We start from the raw sequence: 15,028 nt of genomic DNA on the forward strand, positions 1-15,028 counted from the left end.
AGTAGGGGGTGGGAAGGAGGTATGCCGACACCCATCCCTGTTGGCTAAACATAGAAACAAATGTATTCTTGGGGGACAACACAGGTTACTGTGCTCCAAAATGGACTACAGAGGCCTGCAGCCTTCTTTAAGTCCACCACCAGTAAATGACCTACTATATTATTTCCCTGCACAGAAGTCTATTGAAATATTTCAGTATTATATGGTGAATGCATTTGTTTTCCTTTGACTTTTTTTGTTTAGTGGCTCAGCTTGCAGAGTAAGTTTGGCATTACCTCCCATAAACCTCTCATTCCCCACTTTGTGTTATAATGCTTGCACGATAAGTTAGCAATAGACCTGCCCTAGTGATCCAGTGGCAGTGTTATTGTACTACTGGAGTAAGTGAGGGTCAGTCATTCACTCTATTTAAGACTGCTCATGCTTTTTGGCAAGAGCAATCTTTAAAGGGGTGGTTCAGCTTTAAGTTCACTTAATAACCAATTCTAAGCAGCTTTTCAATTGGTCTTCATTATTTATTTTTTTATAGTTTGTAATTGTAACTATTTGGCTTCTTCGGATTCTTCCCAGCTTTCGAATAGGAGACACTGACCCCCATCTAAAAAACAAAAAGTTAACTCAAAAGTGAAAAAACCACTTTAAGGAAACCCTGCATGAGTTTCCTAACTAACATGGGCTTTTGGGGCAAAACAACTTGACAATTTATATATTTTTCCCAAGATGGCTTTTATAACCAAGATTAAAAAGCCTAAGAAACATATGAACATGTGAAACATACTGGTGGATTATTTTTTTTATTGGAGGTAATGGTACAGTGACCCTTTGATAATGTCTCCCCATCACATTCCATTACAGGTATAAGACCTGTTACCCAGAATGCCCGGGACCTGCCGGGATAATGGGACTTTCCGTAATTTGGATCTGAATACCTTAAGTCTAATTGAAAATAATGTAAATATTAAGTAAATCCAATAGACTGGTTTTGCTTTCAATAAGGATCAATTATATCTTAGTTGGGATCAAGTACAATGTACTGTTTTATTACACAGAAAAAGGAAATTATTTTTAAAAAAATGTGTATTATTTGGCTAAAATGGTGTCTATGGGGCAGATTCCATAAAGAGCGAAGTGGCTAAAATTAGCGTCAATTTGATAGTGTTACCGCCCGCAGGGACTTCGCCGATTTCCTAACGGGCACAGGTGTCACGTCGCTAGCGAAGGAGATAGACGCTAGCGTTGCTTCGCACTCTAACGCCAGGCAAATTTTCACTCTGGCGAATGGACGTAACTCCGCAAATTCACTAAGATTTGGATTTTACTGAACGTTTCCTCATTCGCCAGACTTGCCTTCGCCAGCTCAGACCAGGTGAAGTGCATTGGAGTGCATAGGACTTGCTCAATTTTTAGTGCAGAAATTTTCCTAGTCCCAAAAAACATTGACGTCTTTTCCTTTTTTCAGAGTGATAGCCTGCAAAGGTCCGTAATTTTTTTTCCGTAATTTCCGTAATTCAGAGCTTTCTGGATAATGAGTTTACAGATAACGTGTCTCATACCTGAACTTAAAATATAAATGATTCAAAAAGTTCTTTACCTGTAATATCATGTTCTTTGAAAGAGTCGCTGTAGAGTTGATACTGGTTTGGACAATGCTTCCTTAGCCATTTGCACACATCGTGCTGAGTCCAAAATGCCACCGGCTTTGTTAATTTCACAATATTGGGCTGGAAGATGAAAGGAAAGAAAAAAAAAAGTTATTTCAAAAACAGGTGACATTTCATGTGTTAGAACTGTACTTAAAATGATTAACAAAGCAGGAAAGTGTTTCTAATGGCAGACAAAGGGCCACCGTGTTTACAGCAATTGGTTTATAGAGACGAACGTGGGCTGCAACTCATTAGCACTGGCATTCAAACACAATCGCTCTTATCAGCTAGAAATAAATTTGTGAAATTTTAATGCAGCCTGAAAAAATAATAAGAATCCGGCACTTATTGTAAAAAGGGTGAATGGCGTAATGATTGTAAAGAATTGCTTTATGGCCGTGATCAATTTTATCTGAATAAATGCAGTACTCGAATATTGCAGAAATTATTCGTCATTTATATCTAATTTTCATTCCCAATTCTTTCTGGGAAAAATTACATCCACTCTGTTTTAGGTACAGAGCAACTCTAAAATATGTAAAGAAAAAGGTTCTTATGGTCAGACCTGATGGGATCATTATGAACAGGAAACCAAAACTTACATATTAGTTTATAGATATAAAGATATAAGAAGTTTAAAAGAAAAGCAAACTTGGGACAGCTTAGAAGAATATTATGGTAAGGCATATACATTCATATGGCTCATTTATCATCAAGACAGTAAGGGGGTTATTTACTAAACTCCAAATGCAAAAATCACGAAAAATTCGTGATTTTTTTCAATAAAATCGGAGATTTAAAAAAATCACAATTTTTTTTCGGAATCTATTAAACCCCCGAAGATGGGAAAAGTCTGAATCTGAAAACCCGGCATCTCAGACCTGTCGGGGTTGCATATAAGTCAATTGGAGAAGTCCCAATGATTTTTTGATGTGCGCTGGGTTTTGGCAATACCCCAAAGTTTTTGGGCAAAATTCGGAGTTTTCGGGTGAAAAAAAATAGTGAAAATCGGATGAAAATTTTTTTTACACCAACAAAATTTTCAGAAAGTCTATTAATGAATAAGCCCAAAAAACCTGTGCAGATTTGGTCAGAGTTTTATTCAGAAAATATTGAGATAAATTTGTACCTAAAAGTTTTGTATGGAGAATGCCTTAACTTATTAGAAAGCCCATCTACATTCTTATTGATGAACTGTGCTGTCTATCCTTGTCAAACATAATCAGTAAGTCAGTTGCTGGATAAGGGTAAAAGGGAAATTAATACAACTTTAGAAAGGTATCTATTTAACATCTTTTATAACTTGATAATGTAATATGCAAAATATCCCATTAAGATAGTCTGTTGGTCTGGGAGAATGCCTATAAAGGTATGGGACCTATTATCCAGAATTCTGGGGACCTGGGGTTTTCCTGATAACAGGGCTTTCCTTAATTTGGATCTCCATAATTTAAAGAGGTTCAAGCTGTGTTTTCCACAAAAAATTCGAGGTTTTCAAGATTATTTTTGAGTCAAAAATAGATTTTTCGAGTTTAAGATTTATTATTTCTGACCCTGGAAATCGCTCAAATCTGAAAATACGTCATCTAAAACCTGTTGAGGTCACGTAGAAGTCAATGGCACAATTTGAAGATGTTAATAGCCTTCTTTTTTGGAGGTTTCCGCCTGAAAACTCAATTGCAGTAATTCAAGTGCTTTTTCACTGAAAACTTGATCAATTAAGAGTTTTTGGGTTGTTAACCCAACTTGCTGATATGAGTTTTTTCCATTTGAGTTTTTTTCCATTTGAGTTTTTTCTCAAATTAGAAACCATTCGAGATGTGCGTGTTCATTCGAGGTCTAAAAAGTCTCACATAGCTCTAAAATTTGGGCTTTGATAAATAAACCCTTAAGTCACGTAAACGTTAAATAAACCCAATAGACTGATTTTGCTTCCAATAAGGATTAATTATATCTTAGTTGGGATCAAGTACAAGCTACTGTTTTAATATTACAGAGAAAAAAAAGAAAATATATTTCAAAGTTAGTAATCATTTGATTGTAATGGAGTCTTTGAGAGATGACCTTCACTTAATTGGGAGCTTTCTGGATAACAGGTTTCCAGATAATCCCCCCTAGGGGGGGTTATTTATCAAGGTCCGAATATCCGAACCTCGAATAATTTGTGGTTTTCAGAGGGAAAAAAAACGATGAATTTATTAAAGTCCGATGGTCTAAAAACTCAGAATCCAAAACCCCGGCATCTAAAAGCTCTTGAGGTCCTCTATAAGTCATTGGGGAAGGTCCCAGTGTCTGCACTGATGTCTGTATGGATATTCGATGAGTTTGTGGTTTCTGCGCAAAAAACTTCGAAAACTAAAATTTTTCCGTAGATTTCGGAGTTTTTTGCACAGAAACCACAAACAATTCAGAGTTTTTGGGGGAAAGCTCCGAAGTTTGCCTGACCCTATTTTTTCGGGCTTTTTTCTTCATAAATAATATCCATTCGGGCAATCAGAGGGATTTCTAACTTAGAAATACTCTATATACTCTAGATAAATTCGGACCTTGATAAATAACCCCTTTAGAGTAGGAACTTGTCACTAGTGATGAGCGAATCTGTCCCGTATCGCTTAGATTAAAAATTTGCAAAACTACAAAAAAATTAGCAAAACTGCTAAACGCTGAATAATTTCCGAACTGCATTGAAGTCAATGGGCATTTTTAGGTGCATGACAATTTTTCTTACTCAAAATGCAATAAAGTTAATGGCCGTTTTTCTTATGCCCATTTTTTTCCCCTCAGTTTTACAAAAAAATAATAGTTTTTCTATACTTCAGCTACTCTATATATGTTCTCTCTCTCTCTCTCTCTCTCTCTCTCTCTCTCTCTCTCTCTCTCTCTCTCTCTCTCTATATATATATATATAGGGAATGCAGAAAGTTCTGGTTTAGTCACAGATTAAGTATCACTGAACTCCCCTGAAGTCAAGTAGCTACATCTTACAATTATTATTTAACAACCCATGTCCAGGAACAATATCCCAATCACTACTCAACTTCTAAACATAGACATTTTTAGTAAAACAGAACAATTTAGGCATGTCCCCAATCTGTTAGAAGCCATGCCCACTTTCCAGTAAATCCATCTTCCCTGGGGGTTCCCAGTCCAAGACTATCACTGAGAAAAAGAGCACAACTAGTTATACCACCAGTTATAAGACTAAGAAACCAAACTGGCCCTTAATCATGACTTACGGTAATAATTCAACACATAATACAAGTACATTGAACAGACTACATGGCTCATGTATGGAAGTGAAGTGTGCAAAGGGCAATTTCAGATGAAATGTGCCATGTTTTTTCCCAAAAATACATGTTTGGATTGGATTCTGCAATGAGTATACAGTATATGCTGTGACTATGCTGGTGTGGGTTCCTGCCAGGTACTCCGGTTCCTTCCACAAGGAAGACATACAGGCAGTCTAACTGGCTCCTAATGAAACTGATCAAATAGTATGAGAGTTGTATAACTCTAGACGAAGGTGGGGCATAATCTCATGGCAATCTGTTATTCTACTATTTATTTATTTTCAATGTGTATGTGTTTTTGCACATGGACTGATGGTGCAGCAGGCCCATAAGGACTTGATGATCTGGGAGAGTATGTGTGCCCATATTCACCTCTAGATATCTAGAGTTGAGGCAAAGACCATGTTCCTGCAAGGTCTACAAAGGAACCCTCTCTAACCTTGCACCAAAAGGGATAAAGGAATCATCTCTAGCCTTGCACCGAAAGAGGCTCTGAAGAGTCGGGGAGAATTTTGGGTGTTTTTCTTTTTAAAGAATGTTTTTTTGATTTCTGCACACTTTCCTCTGAGAAGCAGGATATATTTACTGTCCAAATAGAGATCATTGTGGGCTTAACTGAAGCATCTGGTGCACACACTTTTGTTCCACTATAGTGAAGGTTGTGCTGTGTCCAGCAGATGCATTAATAAAATCTTTTCCATCTCTGAATAAACAGAATGGTTATTATAAAAAATTATATTTATTATATTTACTGATGCGCCATCATAAAATATTAACAAGAACAATTCCCCCAAACATAACAAAAATTTTATGCAGAAAAGACAGAAATTCTTTTTGATAAAAGAAAGCCGATTTAGTTTGGAGGATTTTTCTTCTTCAAAAATATCCTGCACATTAGATTGTACATTAGATTGTACATTGAGGATACACGGCAAAGGAAAAATCAATACCTTGTACATGGAACTGTGATTCAATCTTACACAATGAAATAAATTTTAATGGCGTAGTCAGCTGGCCCCTCACAGTACTATGAAATAAATCAATATAAACACCAACCAACACCCTCTGCGCTTTCCACACATGACCATAAAGCTTTTGCCAATTAATAGAATATTGTATCCGTTATGAAGGTTTAAGCACTGCATAAACTTATAAGATATTCGGTCTCCTCAAGAGTCTTAGTTTAGAATTGTTGGATTTGGCCAAATATCATGAATCTGCCACAAATGATTTGGATGAATCACATTTTAGCACATTCCACAAAAATCATTTTCTATTAATAGAAATCTGTCTCCTATTGCGTGGAGCTTTCAGTCACATAGCATTTATGTTTTGATTTATTTTTTTGATCGAATTTTAAATGAATTTAATTTGGCTGGGATTACGATTAAATCCTTAGAATCCTTCGAATTTTAATCCATCGATCGAACGATTTTTCTTCGACCAAAAAAAGATTACAAAGCCTATGGGGACCTTCCTCATAGGCTAACATTGACTTCGGTAGGTTTTAGGCGGCGAACTAGGGGGTCGAAGTTTTTTTTAAAGAGACAGTACTTCGACTATCGAATGGTCAAATATAGAACGATTTTTAGTTCGAATTGTTAGAGTCGAAGTCGTAGTCGAAGGTCGAAGTACCCAATTCGATGGTCGAAGTAGCCAAAAAGAAATTCGAAATTCAAAGTTTTTTTTTATTCTATTCCTTTACTCGAACTAAGTAAATGGGCCCCTTACTGTATGCTAAAGAGGTTGTCCCCTTTATGTTAACTTTTGGCATGTTGTTCATTGAAACAGATAGGGGGTTAGTTATCAAAAAGTCGAGTTGTGTTTTCCTGAAAAATTTGCTTTTCGAGGGTAGTTCAGTCAAAACTTTTTTAAGGGGGGGGTGGTTTATAAAAAAAACCTCTAAGTTTTCAAGATTTATTATACCCCGAGTCTGGAAATAAATTGAATCTGAAAATACTCCAGCTAAAACTTTTCGATGTCATGTAGAAGTCAATGGCAGAGGTCCCTTGAACAATTTGAAGATGTTCATGATGTCTGGGTTCTTTTCTGTGGGTTTCGCTCTAAAATTTGATTAACTTGAGTGATTTGAATTTTTCTCCATGGAAAACATAATTAATTTGAATATTCTGGTTTTTCACCCGAAATTCGCTGATTCCAGTTTTTTACATTCGAGTTTTTTTCATAAATTAGAAAACATTTGAGTTGTGAGTTCATTCCAGGTATAAAAGACCTCACAAACTTCATAAACTCAACCTTTCATAAATAACCCCCCTTGTCTTCATTTTTTACAGTTTTTAAATTGTCTTTTTCTTCTACCTCTTTCCAGTTTTCAAGTGGGGGTTACTGACCCCAGCAGGCAAAAAACTATTGCTTTGTGAGGTTACAGTTTTATTGTTACTTTTTATTACTTCTCTTTCTATTCAGGCCCTTTCCCGTTTGTCTTCTAGTCTCTCATTGAAACCGCTGTCTGGTAGCTGGAATGACACTCTATAGAGTTGCTGAACAAAAAGCTCAATAATTAAAAAAACACAAATAATGAAAAGTGAAAAATAATTGCAAATTATATGAAAGTCCTTAGGGGCAGATTTATCAAGGGTCGAATTTCGAGTTTATGGGAGTTTCTAAAAACTCCCATAAACTCGAAATTTTGAAAACAAACGATCAATCTAAATTTATTACAAATTCTAATTTTCAATTCGACCCTTGATAAATCTACCCCTTAAAGTTCGGTTACAGATTAAGCATCCCTTTAAGGTCCATGGCTATATCAAAATATTTTGTTTTGACAAATGGAGACATTTGTTAAATTCTTGATCTGCCGACAGTTTCACTCCAGGCCTGCCATAATTATGCCAGAGCTCTAATCGTTCACAACAATTTTCTCTAAGGCACCTAGGCATATGCCTGACCCAACCAAGTCCCAGCCCCCTCAAGTTTAGCACCCCCCCTCTTTATATCACCACTAGAAAAGTTATTAAAACACTCCATTTCAATTCACCCCTTTCTTTCCAAAGCTGCTCTCTATTTTACTACTGCCAATTGTTTAGAGACTGCAAATCCTATGATTCCATTCCTGAACCAACCCAGTCCCCACCCCCTCAAGTTTAGCACCTCCCCTTTGTATATCTCCACTAGAAAAGGTATTAAAACACCCCCATTTCATTTCACCTGTATCATTTAAAAGCTACTCTCCCTAGTAAGTAATATTTTAGTTCCAGCATTTGTTTAGAGACTACAAATCCTATGATTGCATTCCTGATCCAACTCAGTCCCCGCCCCCTGAAGTTTAGCACCTCCCCTTTGTATATCACCACTAGAAAAGGCCTTAAAACACTCCCTTTCAATTCACTTATATATTTCAAAAGATGCTCTCCTTGGACTATAATATTTTAGTACCTGCATTTGTTTAGAGACTACAAATTATATGATTCCATTCCTGACCCAACTCAGTCCCCGCCCCCTCAAGTTTAGCACCTCCCCTTTGTATATCACCGCTAGAAAAGGTATTAAAATACTCCCTTTCATTTCACCTGTATCTTTCAAAAGCTGCTCTCCCTGGAAAGTATTAGTTTAGCACCGGCATTTGTTTAGAGACTACAAATCCTATTATTCCATTCCTGACCCAACCCAGTTCCTGCCCCCACAAATTTAGCACCTCCCCTCTTTATATCACCACTAGAAAATGTAATAAAACATTCCTTTTCAATTCACCTGTATCTTTTAAAAGCGGCCCTCCTTCAAAAGTAATATGAGCCAAGCCAAAAGTTAATTATGTTTGTTTGTAGTTTGCACTGGTGTCATGAGTCATGTGACATGAACGAGTACCCAAAATAATATGATCATTTTATGTACTATAGAAAAAGCACAGAACAAGAATCAGTTCATAAAGAAACAGCTTTGCTTGATTGACAGTCAAATTCTTTGTGAGATATAATAGGTGTCATTCAACAAAGGCCTATCTATTTTACATTAATTATTATCTTAAATTAAAGTTAAATAAATACCCTTTATTTTCTTTTTAGGCAGATCTACAAGGCATTTATATGTAAACTATTTACCGTACTTATGCTTTTAATTACCGGGAGATATGTGTTTACATAGCAATATTATTTCACATGTCCCACAATAGCGACAGAAAACTTCAATTACATACATACACAAAATAAAAACCCTGTAGATAAAAGGATCACAGAAAGCGAAGCGAATGTGACAGATTTGTTAATACAAGTGGAATAATTTATCTAAAGGATAGCTGTTGATGATAAAAGGATTTATTACGTTCTTTGTGTTACAGTCACATTGATATAAGGAATATGGAAACAATTGTATTGAGGCAAGTTCTGAATTCTTATGAAGCAGATGGATCATCTCTGAATCCAGAGGCAGGGCACCATTCCATTTGCAGAGATTATTTCATAATCCATATTAAAGATACAGTCTGGTGCTGCTTTTCCGCAGTATATCAAATAGTGACCTGAATGTGTCCTTTTCACTTCATTCACACACAGCCACTATACTATTAGCATTGCCGCTGAAAGTGCTAAGCACAGGGTGTAGCGGCCAAGTCACGGAATTCTGGTGTGCCACACAGTAACAATGTAATATGTCTTGTAACTTTGCCTGCCATGATTGCCGTGGTAAATCAAACGCATATTGTGATGCATGTCATTTTCATGCATGTGTGTATATGGAGTCATCTCTGGGAGCAAAGTCAATATGGGCATTTGCACCCAATTTAAGTGGCATATGTTAGTTGCAGCTATGGACCCAAGCAAAAGAATGATGAAAAATGTCCAGATCCAGTCTGCCTGTAATTCAAAGAATCCCTTGCATCTAGGGATGCCACCTGGCCAGTATTTAATAAGCCCATCTAAGACCGGAAATGTACTTGCTGGTAAATAACCACAGTCATTCCAACCCCAGTCTGCCACCAATCCACCCCAATACCCTCTCCCAGCTTTACCTCCATGCCCCCCAACAGCTCTATAACCCTGCCCTACTCACCTAATCCTCACCCAATGCCAAGGCTCTTTTTCCTTTGTGTCACTACCCACCCTTCACCTTTCTCCCCAACCCCTCACAGCACCCTGCCCAATTTCCCTACTGCTAGTATTGCTGCTAACAAAGGGTGTTGACCCTACATGCATCCATTCTCGCAAATGCATACAATTCACCAGGCTGGGGGAAGCATTGCTGCTCACCACAAGCTGTTAAGAAGTGCATATCAACACAGTTACTGTCACGTAAAAGGTTGAACTTGATGGACGTGTGTCTTTTTTCAACCTTACTTACTATGTTACTATGTATGGTTTCCCAATACCCAGAACAGATGCCAAAGTTCTGGTCACAGCTCATGCTTCCACCAACAGCCACCTTTCGCTTCTGGAGGAGCCCTCCACTATTAGGATGCCACCAGGACTTAAAGTAAGAGAACCAAGGCAAGAATTCTGGGCAGACGAGGGAACTGTGCAACAGGAGGAAAGGCGCGACAGCAAAACATAGTCATAGAACAGGCCGGGGGGCAAAACCAAAATCATATGCAGTACAAAATCAGGATCTGTAAGAATGGTCTGTAACAGTCAAGGGTGAAGAACAGGAAACCAGACATTAAGAGCACCCAGGAACAGTCTCACAACAGACCTAGTTGGGCAATGTGAAGTAGCATGTGGCACCTTTAAATATTTGAATATTCGCACCAATGAAGTCACGTGTGCACATAAAGAAAAAGACATACTGTACAAATCAAAATCGAACGAGTGCACGCATGGAAGGAGTCCCAGTATCTTTAGCAGGCGGTGATCTGATGGTACAAACATGGGTCACTTCACAGTTACTTTAAATACTTTCATCCCTTAGATGTTACTCTTGCTTTTGGCTGTAGTGTTCACAACAACCCAGAGGTATAACTTGCTGCCTTGATAAAACTAACCCCAGCAATAGGCGAACCTCACAGAGGCCCCTTGCTCTAGGAATCTCCTATCCCTGGGCTTATATGCTTGAGTTCCTATACTGTTGGCATTGTCACTGGAAGATACTTCCTGGCCTCCTCAGTGGAGCCTCTGGCTGCTCTACTTACTACACTAGTCCTGCCTCTCACTCCTAGAATGAACTTTCACAAACCTTCTAATACTTTCTGTACCTACAGGGCCAACCACCATCCAGGCCCTTTAGCACGCACCAAGAAGAGGTAAAAAAAGAAAGTACATGTAGTGCCTTCTGATTTATAAACTACGGAACCCTGACACCCTCTTTTTGGTTACTGCAGTGTCAGAAAAATACGTTAACCCCATTAATAGGAAACATCTCCCCTCCCAACTATAATTCAGGACCAGCTCTTAGCTCTCCACAAACTTCAAAGGGGATTATCTGAAATAAAGGCTGGCAAAACCTTTATCCCCTAAACATATATGAGCCTTTGTGTAGGACACAGATGCAGAGCTGAAGGAGAAAGGGGGTTACACCTTACAGACCATCTCTGCCTCTGCACATGAACAGTATAGTCACAGTTATGCCCATGTAGAGTAGGGCACCTACGGTAGCAGAACTCTGATATTCACCCCTAATCTATAGAACAAAACACATTTTTTTACCCCTAACAACATTTCTTGGCTCAGTTGGAACTAATAGTCTTTAACTTGAAGCTTTTTTTTTGTTAGTGAGGGGTCGTGGGGGAAGCCTGAAAGCATAAGAATAAAAACATAACCTTTGTTCTTATTAAATGCTGAAAATCTGTGTCTATTGGCATTTTATTTTGTACATTGTCTGGTTAATATTTTATACAACAGCATCCACACTCATGGTGCATTTGTACATATTGATTTGAAACGTTCCTTTCGAACAACAATGGGTTTCAACCTTTTTAGGTATGCTTTCACTTCCATTCTAAGTAATCAAAATGGTTCCCTTTTATTCAGAGTGACTGCTTACTGTACAGTTCTTAGCCCATCTAAATGTATTCTTTGTTATGCTGCCGCGTATTTTAAGAGCCTTTAAAAAAAAAAAATTAAAAAGCACTAGATCAGACGTACAACCTAATTTCATGCTCTGTTTGTCCCTATTGTTCAAAGCAAACAGTATTCAGATCTCGAGGTCCCATGCTGAGACAAAACATCTCCACGCACAAACACATATTTCCAAGTACAGCCGTACAGCAACATTTATTTTACCTTTTTATTGCTGCAATTCATGTCTTATTTCAATTATGACTCACAAGCAGAACATTTTTCTTTAGCGAGGCTTTTGCAATCTTATATCAGGTGCTTTCATAATCTTAGAAACTGAGAGCAAGGAAGTCTTCCAACATCTAAGCGACTTTATCTTGGAACCTGCATGGTATGAGTATTACTGAAGACAGAAATAAATAGACCATCAGACGAGCTCTGCTTTGGTCTGCAAACCTTAATCATTCAAAAAAATATATATTTCTGCGGAATAGGGTCCCTTTGAAAACATAAATATTACATGTATTTCAAAGAGACAAGTAACACTCCGAGACTGATGTCAGAGGGGCCTTTTTTAAAATAACTTGGGCTTTTTGCGAATGTTTAGCGCTGCTCGCAACGAACAAAACAGGCTCATTTATCAAAGGTTAAATTTCGAAGTCATGTGAATTTTTTTAAACTCAAATATACTCACATTTCTACAGGGAGATTATTTAAGTAAAAAAATTGAATGTCTAATATTCGATCGAATAGTTCAGACCTAAAAAATCGGATCATATTTGAATCATACGAATCAAATTTTCCTCCAAAAAAACCCTTGATTGTCAGGAAGGCTATTAACATCCCCAAACGGCTCAACGGACCTCTGCCATTTACTTGCACATGAACTCGGCAGGTTTTAGGTGGCGAATATTCAAATAGGCCTGTTTTCATGGTCGAGGTGTAATAAATCTCAAATTCTAATTTACATTGGAATAGGGGGATTAAAATTAGAATGTGTGAATTTTTACACCAAATTCGAAAAATTCTATTTAAATTTCTAATTTGTTATCGACGCTTAATAAATCTGCCCCTAAAATTACATCGCTAAGAAAAGTTAGTGTTAACACCTGCTGTGGAGTTTCATTAAATATTTAGTCACAAAATACGCTGTGCGATTGCAAAATTTAATTAAATACCCTGCGAATGTTCGCAAAAGCCATTAGGTCGCAAACAGGAAGGGGCACATTTACTAAAGTGTGAATTGTGGATGCTTAGCAAAAATTTTCCAAAAAGACAATTCACCATGACATTGCCTTTTTCGAAGTAAAATAGTTAGAATATTCGACCATTCGATCATCGAAGTACTGTCTCTTTAAAAAAACTTCGACTTCAATACTTCACCAAATTAAACCTGCCAAAGTGCTATGTTGGCCTATGGGGACCTTCTAAAGCATTTTTCTAAGTTTTTTGAAGTCGAAGTAAAATTGTACGATAAAATTGTGCGATAAAATCGTTCAAATCGTTTGATTCGAAGGATTTAATCGTTCGATCGAATGATTTTACTTCGACCGCAGAATACCCAAATTCTATGAAAAAAGTTTGAATTCGATATTCGAATTCAAAGTATTTCAATTCGATGGTCGAATTTTGAAGTATTTTTTACTTTGAAATTTGACCCTTGATAAATCTGCCCCTTAGGGTCACTGACATTATGGGCCTTCAAAAAGCTGTATAGTGGAAAGCCTGCCAGGCAGTATAAAATATCTAAAGATGGTTATACCACAGAAAATGCTAAAAACAATAGAAAATTAATGCAAGTAGTAAGAGAATGCAACGAATATGTATATATCAATTTTTGGGGGGTTCAATTCACCTTTAACACTCGGAAAACCAATATCAATAAGTGTGCATGTTTTCATAATACGATAAAGAAAATGAACTTTTGCCAAAGTTGTGTATTACAATGTGATATATTAAATTAGTTTGGGAAATCATAGAAATACAACTGAATTGCCATTAACATATCTCCATTGTCTTACACTATATTGATTTTCACTTGTATTAAAAAAAACATATGAAATCAAATGGATTAGTTTATTTTTAATTGCGAAGGCAGATTAAGTTACAAATTAACAGGTTAAATGAGTTTTGGGGGCAGATTTATCAAGGGTCGAATTTCGAATTTAAAAATACTTCGAAATTCGACCATCGAATTGAAATACTTCGAAGTTTTTTTCATCAAATTTGGGTATTCTGCGGTCGAAGTAAACTTGTTCGATCGAACGATTAAATCCTTCGAATCTAGCGATTCGAACGATTTCAGTGATCGTTCGAACGATTTTACTTCGACTTCCAAAAACCTAGAAAAATGCTCTAGTAGGTCCCCATAGGCTAACATAGCACTTCGGCGGGTTTAATTTGACAAAGTCGAAGTTTTTTTTAAAGAGACAGTACTTTGATTATCGAATGGTCGAATATTCGAAACGATTTTAATTCAAATCGAATTCGAAGTTGTAGTATCGTAAAACGTAAAATAAAATCACATCCATTGATTTCTATGAAATCTGATTTAAATGTAGTAAAATGGTGCCTATCTGGGTGCACTTTAAAGGAAAACTAAACCCCTTGAACAATGTAGGTCTCTATATAAATATATTGCATAAAACAGCTCATATGTAAAACCCTGCTTTGTGTAAATAAACTATTTTCATAATAATATACTTTTTAAGTAGTACCGTATATACTCGAGTATAAGCCGACCAGAGTATAAACCGAGGTACCTAATTTTACCTACGAAAACTGGGAAAACTTATTGACTCGAGTATAAGCCTAGACACAACTACAGCCCTGTCTCCCAGCAGCGCACATTTCGCCAAAGCGACCCCCCCAGCGATCAACCGGACTTCTTTGCAAAGTTGATGGTGACAGAGAATTGCCAAACGGATTACTGTGTGCATTGTCCCACTGTCCCACTACCATGTGCAGAGGGTGCTGTGTGATATTGCCATCACTGTTAATCTTTCGTATAACCAACAGAGGGCTCTGTGTGATATTGCAGTCACTGTTATTCTTTCATATAACCAACAGATGGCGCTGTGTGATATTGCAGTCACTGTTATTATTTCATATAACCAACAGAGGGCACACTGTTATTCTTTCATATAACCAA

At 37.2% G+C, this 15,028-nt stretch overlaps 1 protein-coding gene across 2 annotated transcripts in view; it reads right to left on the reverse strand.

Annotated features, from left to right (window-relative positions):
* samd12.L (sterile alpha motif domain containing 12 L homeolog) overlaps nucleotides 1–15,028 on the reverse strand; it is a 346,283-nt gene that overhangs the window by 243,587 nt on the left and 87,668 nt on the right. For both annotated transcript variants that reach the window (XM_041566617.1, XM_018268224.2), the window contains exon 4: nucleotides 1,592–1,721. In XM_041566617.1, coding sequence (XP_041422551.1) covers nucleotides 1,592–1,721 — 130 coding nt within the window. The remainder of the gene's footprint in view (nucleotides 1–1,591; nucleotides 1,722–15,028) is intronic.

The sequence above is a fragment of the Xenopus laevis genome, chromosome 6L (genome assembly GCF_017654675.1).
Source record: "Xenopus laevis strain J_2021 chromosome 6L, Xenopus_laevis_v10.1, whole genome shotgun sequence".
NCBI classification, from domain to species: Eukaryota; Metazoa; Chordata; class Amphibia; order Anura; family Pipidae; genus Xenopus; species Xenopus laevis.